This window comes from Hydra vulgaris, chromosome 11 (assembly GCF_038396675.1).
Source record: "Hydra vulgaris chromosome 11, alternate assembly HydraT2T_AEP".
NCBI lineage: Eukaryota > Metazoa > Cnidaria > Hydrozoa > Anthoathecata > Hydridae > Hydra > Hydra vulgaris.
Genome location: NC_088930.1, coordinates 35,298,474 through 35,314,883, shown reverse-complemented (window position 1 = coordinate 35,314,883; position 16,410 = coordinate 35,298,474). Strand labels below are relative to the sequence as shown.

The 16,410-nt window shown below is 27.5% G+C and overlaps 1 protein-coding gene across 1 annotated transcript; it reads left to right on the top strand.

The window, feature by feature from the left end:
• Nucleotides 1–334: 334 nt before the first annotated feature.
• On the top strand, nt 335–953 carry LOC136086989 (uncharacterized). Its single transcript, XM_065809491.1, has 2 exons — nt 335–368; nt 415–953. The coding sequence occupies exons 1-2, from the start codon at nt 335–337 to the stop codon at nt 951–953; spliced, it is 573 nt and encodes a 190-aa protein (XP_065665563.1).
• The last annotated feature ends 15,457 nt before the right edge of the window (nt 954–16,410 follow it).

Below are 16,410 nucleotides of genomic sequence, written 5' to 3'. Positions count from 1 at the left end.
GTTGGTTGAATGATTTTAACCAGATACTCTGATGATCCATAAGGTGGTGTGTTAATAGTGGAAACAACAGGATGCATTGGGTAGTTTTTTTCTGGTTTGTGAGCTTTAACCATTCCATAGATTCTAGGTGGAACGCAATCTGATGGATACATTTTAAAGTAAGTGGCATTGTCTAACTTACCCTGTTTTCTTAATTTACATAACAGTTTTTGAAATTTAGTGGTGAATGTGGGTGTTGGGTCGTAATCAATAACTTTACTATTTTTTATTTGTTCTTTTAATTTATCTTTTGCTTCATTTTCGTTTAATAAAGCAAAACCTGCTCCTTTGTCAAATGGATATATCTTTAGGTGTGAATGCTTTTTTAGGTTTTGTAAAGAAAAATTCTTATTAAAATAACCAAAAACTATTTAGACCGCGTTTCAAAAAATACTACATCTAGACAATTAAATAAGCAGTTTGTTAAACTACCTTGGATACCTATTATTGGCCCTAAACTCCGAAGAGAGTTTAAAAAACAAAACATCAGAGTTATATTTACTTCACCTCCCAATTTAAATAACATAGTATGCAACAACAAAACAAAACTACCACCGAGCTCGAATCCAGGTGTTTACGAGCTTAAATGCTCATGCGGAAGTATATATATTGGTGAGACCAAAAAGAAAATTGTTTCAAGAAGTGCGGAACACCAAAGAGTCTGTAAAAATCAAAAATGGTCGAGTTCAGGAGCCACGGAACATTCTAGAACATGCCGTGGTACTTTTGATTGGCTGAATCCTAAAACCTTGGCAGTCATTCCAGAATACAGGATAAGAAAATATAGAGAATCCCTGGAGATAAATAAAGCAAGAATTCGACACGAGATGGGTATTGGGCAAACTGTCCTAAATAGAGATGACGGGGAAAGTGTGAAAACAAAAACTTGGGGACCAATTTTGACAAAAATTTAACTGACGTCACTATTATATTATTTGATTGGTTTTTATATTTTATCCTTTTTAATGTCTTCTTTTTTAAACGGTTGGTTTTATGTTATTTTGTAACGTTTTTTTCATTACCTGATGACGCTGACCACAATAGGTCAACGACATATTGTAAATATATTATTATATCTAAAATATATTTAAAAAAATAGTTATACGCTGCCTTTTTTATTAAAATCAATTTATTTATATACATATCGTATAACAAGATATGACTTTTAAAGATTATATATATATATATATATATATATATATATATATATATATATATATATATATATATATATATATATATATATATATATATTATAAGTATATTCCAAACTTTTTTACGTTTATGATGAAAAGATTCTTCACAAAAAAAAATTACTGTGATAGGAGAATGAAAACACGAAACAAGAAAATCGGCCCTCCCCCCCCCCCTCCTCCTTCCCCTACCCTAAACATGAGAGCAATGAGTTAGTTATTTTTTCATAAATATAAACTAGTTATGTATTTATCCACAGATTTCAAATTTTATATTTTTATGTTTAAATTGTTCAGTTTTTATAACCATGTAAAGAATACTCCCCTCCCCTCAATTTGAGGGGGCCACAAACTTTTTTTGTGTGGAGCTATTAGTATTGTAAGCTCACACCTCCACGCTTGTCTTGGATCCAAGAGCAAGTAAAAAGTGTTGTAAAACATTTGTAAAACAAAAAACATTGTAAAACAAAAGTGTTGTAAAACATTCTTGCTCCATGGAGCAAGAAGAAAAATTACACTACGACCACTCAAGTAATAAAAGGCCGCCTTTTTCGTAAATCGGCTCGTGTAACCTTAGCTTCTTCGACATTTACTGTTAGCTTGCTTGTTCGATTTATAATATCGTGAATTATTTTGAGTTTATGGGAAAAAATTTATTTCAGAGTATAACATTATATTCTAATACTATAGTATCTTTATTATTGCATGTTATAAAAATTTATATATATATATATATATATATATATATATATATATATATATATATATATATATATATATATATATATATCTGTGTGTGTGTGTATGTGTGTGTGTGTGTGTGTGTGTGTGTGTGTGTGTGTGTGTGTGTGTGTGTGTGTGTGTGTGTGTGTGTGTGTGTGTGTGTGTGTGTGTGTGTGTGTGTGTGTGTAAGTAATACCAGGGCTCCTTCTCCTCCTTAAAAACTTGAAATATCTTTAAAAAAAAAATTCCCTCCTTAAAAGTCCTTTAATACCCTTTAGTTAAAATTGGACTGCTCTCCTTAATTTCTCCTTTTTTTTTCTTTTAAATCATCTAGAAAATTTTGTTAAAGTGAATGGATTATACTTATTATTAAAGAGGCATATATATATATAATTTTTTTATATATAATTTTTGATATATAATTTTAATATATAATAAAATAACAACTAGCAATAAAAAAAAACCTTAAAGCAAACCTTTTCTATCATAACAAATATAATTCTTTTTAAAAGTTTTTTTTGAAACTTGAAATCATACTTTTTCTTTTAATTGTAATTAAGGAATTATTTAGGAACATTTATGTTGGGAAAATATTCATCAATTTTAAATAATTACCTAATATTTATATCTTTGGTAGATGAAGGTGAAAATTTAAATAGTGACATTGCTTTAAATGCTATTATCCCATTCCTGGAGTTCTAAAAAAACAAAGTTGAATATTAGCTATAAAGAGCCATATTAGAGATATATGATATCTCTAATATGGGTCTCTAATGAAATATAATAAGGAAATTATTTTGGTTTTACTAACTTTAGAAAAACTGTAGAAATCAGTAGAATGTTAAATTGCTATTTAACATTCTACTGATTTCTATGCTTGATGTTAATTAAAAAGCTTTTATAAATTAAATATTATTTAATCTGTTGTAAATTTTTAAACAGATATTAAAATTATTTTTAATGATGATATTTTTCAAAAAACCTGAAGGGAAAATCCTTATTTTAATTTTTTTATAATGGTTAAGCAATAACTTTAGGGTGTGATGCAAATATAAAAGTTAAATTTGAGTATATAAAAAAAGGAGTTTCTAAAGTTGATTATTATACGAATACTAACATATTATACGATATATATAATACTAACTAATATATTATACGATATATAAAATACATACTAATATATTATACGAATACTAACATAAGAAATAACAGTCAACTAACAATATTTTGGTTCTATAAAGTGTAAACTGTAAAGAAATCGTTTCAGGGTCTTTTTAAAGAAATATTGAGTGATTGATGTTTTGAAGTTTTAAAAATATATATTAATGTTCATATTTTTAATACTTTTGAAATCAGTTTTTATTTTTTTTTTTTTTTTTTTATGAGTTAAGATTACTGAAGTTAAACTAGTAATTCACCAATTTTTTTTAATAAAATTAATAAAACTTTTGACCATACAATGGATGGTCAAATAAAATTTTCTGCTGACAACTTAGCATCTGCAAGAGCAAAGCTGTCAGCATTTTGAAAAAATGCTGACAAATTAAATTTTTTTCTTTTGTATCTGCTAAACCTGATAAGACAATTTTTTATTTATGTAATATCGTATTCTATTTGTAACATATTGTATTTTTTACTATAAGTTGTTTTTATATGTTTTATTCGCATTAATATTTTTTATATTTATTATTTAATTATTCAAATAAATAATTAAAATAACATAAATTTGTTAATTTACAAAGTTCGAAAATATTTTAGGTTTCAAACTTAGACTAATACAATGGTTGCATACTGGAGACAAGCTGGCTTGAATTATTTGCAGTTTTCACGTATTGCTTCTAATACCCTTCGAAAATGCTTAAAACCAGAATATCAAACAGAAACTATTATGAAGCCTAGCTCAGGATTAAAACTAACGAAATGGGTTCAAGGAAAACCAACAGGAGAAGTCAAGCAAATTAAGTTTTAATATCTCATAATGTATTGACTTTAAACTACACTAAAGTTTATATGCTTGCAAATATTTAGTTTTCATTACATTTTTTGTTACTAATATATGATATAAACAGTCTTACACTTTTGATCAATAAACTGAAACTGAATAAAATTTCTCTATATGCCGTAGCAGTTAGTTTATTCCAAATAGTGTTTATTAGTGTATTTTATACTATATTATTAAAATTATTATTTTTATTATATATATGTATAATATATATATATATATATATATAATATATATATATATATGTATATAATATATATATATATATATATATATATATATATATATATATATATATATATATATATATAATATATATATAATATATATATAATATATATATAATAATTTATAATAAATAATAACATTAATAATAATTGTTATCATTGTTAATGTTATTATTAATACTTTTATTGTTATTTTATACATTTTATTCTATGCTATGTTATTATATTGTTATAATTTATTGGTGGCTTGTGCTACGGTTATTGGAAGTTACTGTTACAGAAGATTCTAAGGAAAACTAAGATGTTAGAAAAAAAAAATCAAGCTTTAACTCACAGCATTCGTTTAATACTTGAAGCGGTGTTAATTGTATTTTTCTTTAAATTCTTCCCTTAAATGTTTTAAAAACTGTTGTTAAAATTGTTATGTTGGTAAAAAAAGATTTCACCTTTAAAAAGGCGAGAACCTCAATACAAGTACAAATAAAATATTTATAGAGGTGGAGAAATAATGTAAGAATCAACTATATTGCAATAATTGTCATCAATAAACTACTAATTTTCTTATGGGTTAATGTTCAATTGCCACTGCAAGCCCTAAGCTGTCATAGAAGTGTCAATCAGGATCAACTGCTTATTCTAAGCGGTTAATAAGTGACTAGCCACTACTAACATGTCGGAAAGTTTTCGGTTTGCCATTTATAACGGCTTCCCCTAATGGTCTACTAAGTAACCGATGAGTAAAGCTCCAATTAATCGCTAAAAAATGCCTATATAGGTTCTCTTCAAATCCACTTAAACAATGTTTGCTGGGGTATGTTAGAGATAAAATGTTAGACTTACCTTTGTAAATGATGCTGTTAAAAATTTTGATAAATTTTCAACAGCATCGTTAATTATCATCAAGCCCCTTCGTAAAATGGAGAAATATATTTTTCTCTATTTCACAAAGTGTTTAGTTTCATTCTTTTGTATCATACTAGAACTTGTAAATTATATTTACAATCTCTAATATTATACGAAAGAGTGAAACAAAAAAGATTGAATATATATATATATATTTTAAAAAGTTCGAAAAAAAAAAATAAAGTTTGCAATAAAGAAAAAATCATTTAAAAAAAATATTATATATATATTTTTTTTTAATGATTTTTTCTTTATTGCAAGAGATTTAGAATTTAAGAAGATTCAAAACATTTTGAAGATTTAAGTTCATCTATTTATATCTTTTATGCAAAATACCTATCTGTGCCCAAAACTAATCGACTTGTTTGCTTTTTTTTTTCTATAAATATTTTTTAGGAAAGATGAATGATTGTTTGCCCAGGCAATAATACATTAATTGACATGACTATGTATAAATGAATAATATAGATTTTTTTAAACATATTTTATTTAAAAAATGTTTTGTCTTGAACATGATCCCCAGAGTCTTTAAAACTTCATTCTCGACTAACTTTATTTGGCTTTTTTAATTCAATTGTTTATCGAAAATTATTCCAAATATTTTCATTGGAAAAGCTCTTTTTTAATATTGCTATTTGTTAGTTATCGTAGTTTAGGTGGAAGGTTTTCAGATTTAGATGGTTTAGCAAACAAAATATATTTTCTTTTATCAGTATTCAATGGAAGTTTATTTGCTATAAACCACTCATTAAGATATATTAGTTCTGTGTTTATATAATGAAAAATATTATTTAAATTTGAGTCTGAAAGGAAACTTTAGTATCATCAGAAAAAATTATATATAATTAAGTATTTTTGATAACAATTGAATATCATTTATATAAATTAAAAACAGCAAAGGTCCAAGTATTGATTCTTGTGGAACACCTCAACTAATTGATTCAAATCGTGTGGATGTTAAATCACACGGTACTCTTTGTTTACGATTTTCTAAATAAGATTGCAGCCACTTTAAGTTAGAGTGAACTACTTCATAATTGCGTAGTTTATAGATAAGAATCTTGTAGTTGACAGTATCAAATGCTTTAGATAGATCTAGAAAAATTCCAATTGTGTAACTATTATTTTCAAACAAATTCAAAATTTGATTCACAAGATCGATTGTTGCGTGTTCCGTGGAATAGATTTTGCGAATACCAAGTGTTATGCATAAACAGTTCTTTATCATGATAAAGAATATTTTTTTCAAAATAATTACACAGTCTGTTGTGCATAATACGCTCTAGTATTTTGGAAAAACAAGAAAGTGTGGAAATTGGTCTCAAGTTAGATTTTATCGAGCCATCGCCGCTTTTGTATATCGGAATTATTTTTGCTAATTTTAATTGGTCAGGAAAAATGCCGTCTTGTAGAGAAAGATTAAAAATTATAAAAGGAGGTTTCTCGATAATAGCTGAGACTGCTTTTACAACAACAGGGCTAGTTTCATCGAGTCCTGCACTCTTATTTGTTTTCAGTATACTAATCGCTGGCCGAAGTTCATCAATCAAAAGCTCCAATTCATTCATAAAGGATCTAATTTTTCAAAAAAGATTTAAATGGTTTTTTTCCCTCAGGAATCGCACCAGCCTTTTTTTTTTGCACCAGTTTTTTCCTTATATTTATGAAAAAATACATCTCTATTATTATCTCTTTGCAATCTATTTGGCAAATTATCAATTTTTACACATCCCATAGCGGCTGCCACTAATGGCCCACCAAGTACCCGATGAGTAAAATCCAATGAACCGCTAATATAGGCATATAGGTTCATTGCTAACCCACTAAAACGATGTTTGGGAGATTTTCTTGTGGAAAACATAAATAAAATAGCCACAATTAAAAGTTGCAGCTGCACAGGAAACTATTTTATTTCAAACCAATAATAAGGAATAATAGCTTTCAAGCCTAGACAAATTTTGGAATCTACATAGAAGACGTAATTTTAAGAGGTAAGACAAAATATATTAGTCCAAAGACCATCACAAGTTTCAAAACGTATTCCAAGCAGTCTTAAAGTATTAGAAAAAAATGCTATTTTTATTAAAACGAGTCTGATACAGAAGAAAAATAAAATAAAAGTTTTTTTTTCGGTGATTCGGATTATACTAATCCAAATCACCTAAAGAAAAACATAAAGAAATTGAGTACAAGCAACAGTAAGAGAAAAGACACAAATTGAGGAGTAAAGGCAGGCCTGGATTAACCATTAGGCAAACAAGGCATTTGCCTTGGGCACCAAGCGTTTGGGGGCACCACAAGTCTTAAAGAAATTTTTTAAACAAATTCGAGTCCAGAAACAACTGAAAATTGAACAAGTGCTATAAAAATGAAGAAATACATTAAAACAAAAATTCACATTCAAGTTTGGTAAAATCTTGAATGCTTAAAAATTAAGCTATGAATGAGCCGGTTTTTCTATTTAGCTTTTTTTTAAACTATTTTTTTCGCGCTTTAATGACTTTTTTTTTGCGCTTTAACGACTTCACTTGAGGATAATTTTTTATTAACAACGTCAAACTATTATTAAATTTTATTAAATTATTTCAATTTCAGATTCCAAAATGAAACGTGTTCAGTTAAGTGGTGCACAAAAGAGAGAACAAGCTAAAGAAAAAGAGCACACTATTTCTGTTGTGAAAGCTACGAGCAGAAAATTAACAAGTTATTTAGTTTTTGATCAGCAACAGGCAAAAAAGGATTTTACTGACACTATCGGCCCTCTTGATAAGTCTACTATAGACTGTTGTGCAAATCCAGACACTGCAATAGAGCTTGATAAAGAAATTTATTGTGTAACCCTCTTCAATCTGCTGAAGATGATGATAAAGATGCAGATGATAAAGATGAGAATGATAAAATTAATCAAGCAGTTTTTTTTTTTTTTTTTTTTTTTTTTTTTTTTTATTTCGTCATTTTCATAATAAGTTATTTACAAAATATTTTGAGTTAAGATATGACCGGAGCAGGCAGAAGACAAAAGTCTTATCATCTAGCCCCGTTGTATCGTTTACACTATCATAAATCTATCATAAATTTTTACAATATCAATAAAATAATATAAATACTTTAAAATAAACATTTTACATTTTTTTATACATAAAAAAAAGAAATATTTATACATTCATAAAAATATATATGTATAAAAAAAAAAAAAAAAAAAAAAAAATTAATTAAATACAAATTTAAATAAACAAGCAAAAAAAATATATGTTTTTCTTTTAAGCAAACGAAAGAAAAGTTAAGAATTGAAAAAGAAGATATTAAAAAAAAAACAGAATTTGAGATATGTCATAATCAAGTAACTGTTTTTTTTAAATAACTTTGAAAGTTTGAAGTGAAATTAAAGTTTTACTTTCAATTGGAAGGAATGAGTTCCACAAATGTGGCCCTCGGTATGCTATTGAGAAATTAGACTGTTTTAATAAGGTTTTTGGTACCTGATAGTTATGCAATGAATGCTTTGTTTGATATTTATGATTTATAATAACAAAAAGGTCGTCAAAAATATTTGGCAGCATACGATATTTAAATCTAAACATGAATAAAAGAATACTGTAGATATTTAATTGATAAACATTAAGCACTCCAAGCTTTTTAAGCAGTGGATTGGCACTGGTGTATTTATTAGAATTTAATATAAGGCGGCTAGCTTGTTTTTGTTTATTTAAGATACGCTTTAATTTTGATGGATAATTGCTGGCCCACGCAATGTTACAATAACTGATATAGCTATGGATAAACGAAAAGTAGATAAGTTTTAAGCAGTTTTTATCCAACATATGTCTTGTCTTGTACATAATTCCAATACTCTTTGAAATTTTATTTTCTATTAAATTAATGTGGTCTTTCCAACTTATTTGTTCGTCAAGTAAAACGCCTAAAAATTTAATGCAGAATGTCCGTTGTAAATTAGTTTTTTCTATTGAAATATTTGGGAGTTTTAGGGGCAAATTTTCAGATTTGGAGGGTTTAGAAAAAAGAATATATTTGCTTTTAGTTTTATTTAGAGAGAGTTTGTTGGCTTTTAACCATTCATTGAGGTTGTCAAGCTCACGATTAATAGTGATAAAGATTGACTCTATGTTTGAGTGGGTATAAAAAACCTGAGTGTCGTCAGCAAAAAGATTGAAATTTAATACACTAGAAGATAAGTAAATATCGTTTATATAGATAATAAATAATAAAGGCCCTAGAATAGATCCCTGTGGAACTCCGCAAGAAATGTTTTCTAGTTTCGTACAGGTTTTGTCATAAGATAAAGAAGAATAGTATGAAGAATAAAGAAGAATAGTATGATCCACAGTATCGAAGGCCTTTGAGAGGTCAATAAAAACCCCAAGAGTATATTGGTTGTTATCAAATCCGTTTATAATTTCTTTAACAAATTTAATTACTGAATGTTCTGTCGAGTGCCCTTTTCTAAATCCGTACTGATTATTATTAAGCAATTTATGTTTTATAAAATAATTGTATAGCCTATTATGCATTATTCTCTCTAAAATTTTAGAAAAACATGGAAGTATTGAGATAAGTCTATAATTAGATAATTTAGAAATATCACCGTCTTTAAAAATTGGAACTACTCTTGCTAGTTTTAAGAGGTCAGGAAAAATACCATTATTAAATGAAAGATTAAAAATAATTAGCAAGGGTTTTTCAATAATATCAAAAACTTCTTTAACAACCCTTGGGCTTATGTCATCAAGACCTGAGCTTTTGTTTGGTTTTAAAATATTAAAAGCAAACCGAAGTTCATCAGGAGATACTTCATGCTCATCCATCACACAGTCCTCTTCTTTAATATATGATTTAAAATTTTTATTTCCGGGAGTTATTTTATTTGCTAGGTTTTGACCGACGTTTATAAAATAATTATTAAAACTCTCTGCAATAACTTTTCGCTCATTAATTACTGTTCTTTCATCTTCAGTGTATATATATTTTGGTAAAGTATTACCATGATCTTGTTTATTTTTTCCTATCACTTCCTTTATTATATCCCAAGTTTTTTTGTTATTACCAATATTATTTTGTAGTGATTTTGAGAAATAATTTTTTTTAGCTTTCTTTTTCAGGTTTTCAAACAGGTTTTTGTAAATTTTATATTTTTTTTCGTTTTGATAAGTTTTATTTTTTAAGAATTTTTCATATAGTCTTTGTTTTTTCTTTGAAGATTTAATAAGCCCTTTTGTAATCCAGGGACTTTGCAGGTTTTTAAGTTTAGTTTTTATTTCCTTCATCGGAAACGCTTTGTTGTAAGCATTAATGAACTCATTGTAAAAAAAATCATAAGCTATATTAACATCTTTGCAATTATTGAGTTGTTTCCAGTTTACTTTGAGTAAATAATTTCTAAACACCTCAATATTAGTTTCATTAACCTGCCTTTTTACTTCCCTTTGTACTTTGCATTTTTTTCCTTTTTTAAAAAAATCCGAAATGAAAAAGATTGGAAAGTGGTCGCTTATATCGCTTTTTATGATTCCGCTTTGAATGTTGCATGTTGTAAAGTTGTTAGTAAAAATATTATCAATGAGAGATTCGGTTTGAAGAGTTACGCGAGTAGGTTTGTTAATTAAGGGAATAATGTTGTACTGAAAAAGAGTGTTTGAGAAACGTTTTACATCGCTATCAGTTTTAACATTAAGAAGATTTAGGTTATAGTCTCCCGTGATGTAAATTTGTTTGTGCTTTATTTTTTTTAAGTAGCATTTTAAGTGTTTTAAAAAAGATTTCTTATTTCCACAAGGCGGTCTATACAAAGCAGTTATTAAAATGTTTTTTTGATTATTGTGGTTTAATAATTCGATAGTTAGAAATTCAAAGTCCGCGTTTTGAATACTTAAAAATTCTATTTTCTGATAATGGATTGAGTCATGAACAAAAATGCAAACACCACCACCAATGCCACCACCTCGAGTTTGGTGGATTGCCTTATAACCTGGAATTTGAAAATTATTTTTTTCATTTCTGCACCATGTTTCTATTAAGCATATTACCGTAAACTCAGAGTTTATATTTTTAAGCATTGATTTAAAACTTTCAAAGTTTTTGTTCATACTACGAATGTTTAAAGTTAGAGTTGAAAATAATATTTGTGACGCATTCATGAGGTTAGATACTTCCTCAATATCAAAATAGTTAGAGTTGATTATGACGTCCTCAAAAAAGTTTACATCTGGATCATTATCATTATTCAAAAGAAGTGTGTTTTGTTTATTAAAAATTTCTAAAAGATTTGTTACGTTTGATTTGTTAACCATTTTAATTATTATAATATTTAAAATTAAGATTAAAAATGATTAGATTTCTAGCTATATCATTTTGAATTATTATAAACATTTTTTAAAATAATAAGTTTGTCATACCTGACGATTACATTTTCTCCATTTAATTTTCTCACTTTCGCTTCAGAAAATAACTTCCTTCGTATTCTTGCCGTCTCTTGAGAGAAATCTTCATTTACGTAAATATTCAGACCTTTGAGTTTTCTTGTTTCTTTTAGAATGTTTGATTTATCTTTAAACCTTAACAACTTCAATATAATGGTTCGGGATCGGGCTTCTTTTCTAAATCCAACTCGATGCGCTCTTTCAATTTCGACTCCTTTTACTCCTAAATTTACACATAATAAATTCTGAACCTTTTGTTCAGTTTCATCCCAAGTTTCGTTGATATTTTCAGGAATTCCGTCTATCCTTAAGTTATTACGCCGCGATCTATCTTCGGAGATTCTGCATTTTTCGTTTAAAATTGTAATATTATAAGAGCTTTCAAGTTCTTTAGAATCATTAGCAGCTTTCACCTTTTGGTCGATTAAATGTTCGTGAAAATTTAAGCTTTCTTTTAAGTCTTTTATATCATTTTCTAGCAAGTGTATTCTTTTAGTGCAATCCAATGTTTTTGTTTCAATATCATCTAGGCGTGTATTGATTATTTTTAAATTATCGCTAAGTAAGTCCACAAATACTTTTTCTTGTTCTTTAAATAATGTTTGTATTTCTTTTTTGTGCTGAATGAACATATCTTTTATTTCGGATAAAGTAATCGCCATTTTTAATTTTTTTTTTCTTTCTTTTTTGAGCTGTTAGAATTACGTCTGTTCACCACGGCGGTCGAGTTAAGTATTTGTAGATCCAGGACTGTGAATTGACTTATCCGCTTATGATGAAATCGGAAATAAACATGTTCAATCATGGAGAATTATACCAAGTAATAGTTAGAGACAATATTGAGTGTGCCTTTCCAAATGTTAAAATCGCCTTCCGCATATTTTTAACATTAATGGTTACTAACTGTTCAACTGAGCGTTCTTTTTCTCAGTTGAAACGTACAAAAAATCCAAATAGATCAACAATGAAACAAGAAAGGCTTGATTCCTTATCTCTGCTTATGATTGAGGCAGATATGTTGCGCAAAATTAACTTTGACGATATACTCAAAGACTTTGGTAGATGTAAATCTAGAAAAAAAAACTTGTAAATGACAATATCTTTTCGATTTTTTCATCTAATAAAAAATACAGTTTATCTATTATTATTTCAAAATTTATTAACTACTAATTTTAATACAGAAATACTTTATTGCAGGTTTTATATGAGTGATAGTAGTACAAACTGCAAACATATTTGTTTACAACTGTTTTCTTTGCATAATATTGAACATACCAGCGGTCACAGTCAGCGAAAAATCAGGGGCCCCGGGCAGAAGGGGGCACCGATGTGGGTTTGTGCCTTGGGCACTAAAAAGGCTTAATCCGGCCCTGATAAGTATGATTTATTCATTTAGTGTAATGAACATAAAGTCGCAAGTTGAAACACAATTGACCGAGGGAATGACAACAAAGCACTGTTAAAACTCTGGTATTTTTTGGTTGTAAATGGTACCAGCCCGCTTTAAATCCATAAAAATTGTTATAGAGCTGCAAATTAGAAGATATTAGAAGTTCCAAAGTGATACTATTGATAAGGCAGACTGTCATAGGAAGGAAACATAACACAGCTTTACATCTACTCAAGCCTTACAGATAAAAAAGGTTTAGTGGGCGTATATAGACATTTTGAGCGGACCACTGTAGTTATGCTCATCGGGTACTTAGAGGACCATTAGAGGAAGCCACCAAATGTGGCTAGCCGATTACTGTGCCACTAATGGTTCATTAAGTAACCAATGAGCAAACATCCAATTCACCGCTAAAAAAATGTCTATATAGGTCCACTGCATATCCACTAAAACAATGTTTGCTGGGTTGTGCGAGGCTTATCAACAACATCTAATGATTATATCTAAGGTTATAACAATAGATAACTTTACCCCTCTACAATTAATACGAGTAATCTTATTTGGAAACTAAAACAAATGAATCAGGTTTATCAGAGTGAAATTACAAATGAAGCATGTAAGAGTTTTCAGCATTTTAGAGTTGTTGATTTTCGGAATAATTCGCTATTTGACATTGTAAATGCTAAAATATTTTTTTAAATTAAAACTTAAAAACAAAATGAGGCTTCATAATAACAATTACTTCCATTAATTTTAAAAAATACTGTTTTTACTAACTGCATGTTGTGTGCTAAAGTTTGTTTTGTCATTGGGATATCTAAAAAACAATACAATAAAGCAATATGTTCTAAATCAAGAATACGGAATACTTAAAATCCCGTGTGGAGTACCGCAAGGATTGATACTTGGTCCTCTCTTATTCTGAGCTCATGTAAACGACTTAAATAATTCCTCAGTAAAGTTAAACCCAATTATGTTTGCAGATGATATAAACCTATTTCTTTCCAATATTAGTATCAAACAACTTTATGCAGACATGAATTTTAAATTAAATAAGATAAATAACTGGTTTATGGTGAATAAACTCTCTTTAAACGTTGAAAAAACAGAGTGTACCTTATTTCATAAAAAATGCAGGAAGAAAATCTTCCCCATAAATTACTAGACCTATTCTTAAATAACATACAATAAAAAAACAAGACCATATAAAGTTTTTTGAAATACTTGTTGATAATAATTTATCTTGGCTTCCCCATGTTAAATATTTACCATCAAAAGTTAGTAAAACCATTGGTCTGATGTACCGAGTTCGTCCATATGTAATTATAGTTTGTCTAAAGTTAATAAACTTTTCTTTAATTCATTGTTTCATTAACTATGCTAGTATTACATGGGCTAGTACACAACCATCAAAACTTAAAAAAATACTTAGTTTGCAAAAACATACGTGTAGAATTATTTACGACAAAAAAAGAGGGGAGCAAACTAAACCCATAATAAGAAATATGAAAATGATGAATGTATACGAAATAAATTTTCATCAGCACTTAATTTTCATGTATAATTATATTAATAACTTAACTCCAGCTAGATTTATTTGCAAGTTGGAGAAAAATGTAAATAAAAAGTATTTCTTAAAAACAAATCGATCAAATCCTTTAAACCGCCAAGGAAATTAAAAAATATACAGAATATTCAATAGCATATCGTGGACCTAAGTTATGGAATTCTTTACAAAAAAAAGTAATGCAAATATGGTAAAATCATTAAACTCATTAAAGTTTCAAGCAAAAAAACACATTTTTAATTTTGCGTAATAATAATTCTAAAAAATCTTTTGTAAGTTTATTTAAATGAATTTTACTTATTATTCTTAGTAGTTACTAATGATATATGTGTCTTTTAATGTATTAATTATTAAATCTCTGTGTATATGTTTTTATTTATTTCAAAATCTTTGAATACCTAAATTTACAACATAGTTGATGCAAAATATCTTTGCAATTGTAAAAAAAATTTGCTTCCTTATTATATTTTCAGTTTATTTTATATATTTTTTATTTTATTACTTTTATATTTTAAATGGATTTTTATAACTCATTTTGACAATATTTTGTTATATTAGGGGCTATATGAAAAGATTAAGGTGATATTGCATCGTCCATATCTTCTTTGAGTCCCCGTCTGTTTTTAAAATATTTTATTGATATTTACAACGTAAAACTCACCTGTAATTTATTTTAACAGCGAAATATAAAATAAAATGAAATAAAAAAAAAAAAATCTTGTTTCTTATTTTCGTACCTATTTCAATTTTTCAAATTTTTTTTGTAGTTGGGTGCTCCAAGAAGTCCTAACGGTCTTACCACAGAGCACCGCAGAACAGCATTTAACCAGGAAGTTCACGCCTACTTCTTTACTAATGTAGCATTAATGGCAAGAGCCGGCTTCAAACCGTGGACCTCTGATTCTAAAGCCAGGACTCTAACCACTAAATCATGGCTGCTATTTTTTCTATTCATATGAGTTGATAATAACTAAAACAAAAAATAAAGCAAACCCTAAATGGATAAAACGTAAAATGTTAGCCATAAAAAATTACCATAAACAAAACATAAATAAATATAAGCGCAGGTAGTAAAAAGAGAAATACTAATGTTTACAAAACTTTTCTCTAGGAAGATATAAAAACTTATACAGTAAACAAATTGCAAAAAACCAATTCAATGTAAATAAACTATAGTTTAACGATAAATAACGATAACTAACGATAACTAACTATAAATACCAATAAAAAGAAAAAAATAATCGGACTATACTACTTAGAAGAAAAAATATCAATAATACTGATATTTACATTCTCTTACAAAATTTGAAGAAATTAATAAAATATATATAAATGTCAAATTTATTTCAAATATGTTTTAAACTTTAAGCATCTTTAATCCTAAGGAGTATAGCCATTTCTTCTTTACAAGGAAATAATTAATAACATTTCTAGTAATGTAGTTATTTTAAATATAAAAATATATTCCGAAGCTTTTGTTCCATATTATAAAACTTTCACTAAATGGGAAGATTTTCTCTGAAACACTTATCTTAGCAAACATATGTCCAATTTATAAAAAGAATGATCTGATATCTTTAACCAAAAAGCCATACCAGTATTTTTTGCATTCTTTAATACTTTTTAAAGCGTAGTTTATAATAAAATCAGTAACCATTTAAACTAGTACAGTGTTTTTTACGCAAAACATTTTGGTTTTCAAAAAAACCGTTAAATTAAACATGCAATAAATAAAGAAGTAAACCAAATTATGATAGTCTTGATGATAATAACCTCACTATTGTTTTATTTATTGACTTTTTAAAGCCTTCGATACAACTGTTCACCTTATTCCTTTTTAGAAAAATTAAATCACTACGGAGTAATAAACGAAACTCATGATTTGATAAAAAGCTACCTCACTGAAAGAAAACAATATGTAATTGATAAGGA

Excerpts from the sequence above, each read along its gene's own strand:
- LOC136086989 (XM_065809491.1), top strand. The coding sequence starts at position 335 with ATGGATATATCTTTAGGTGTGAATGCTTTTTTAG. Across the intron at positions 369-414 it reads AGGTGTGAATGCTTTTTTAG|ACCGCGTTTCAAAAAATACT; the intron begins GTTTTGTAAAGA and ends AAAACTATTTAG.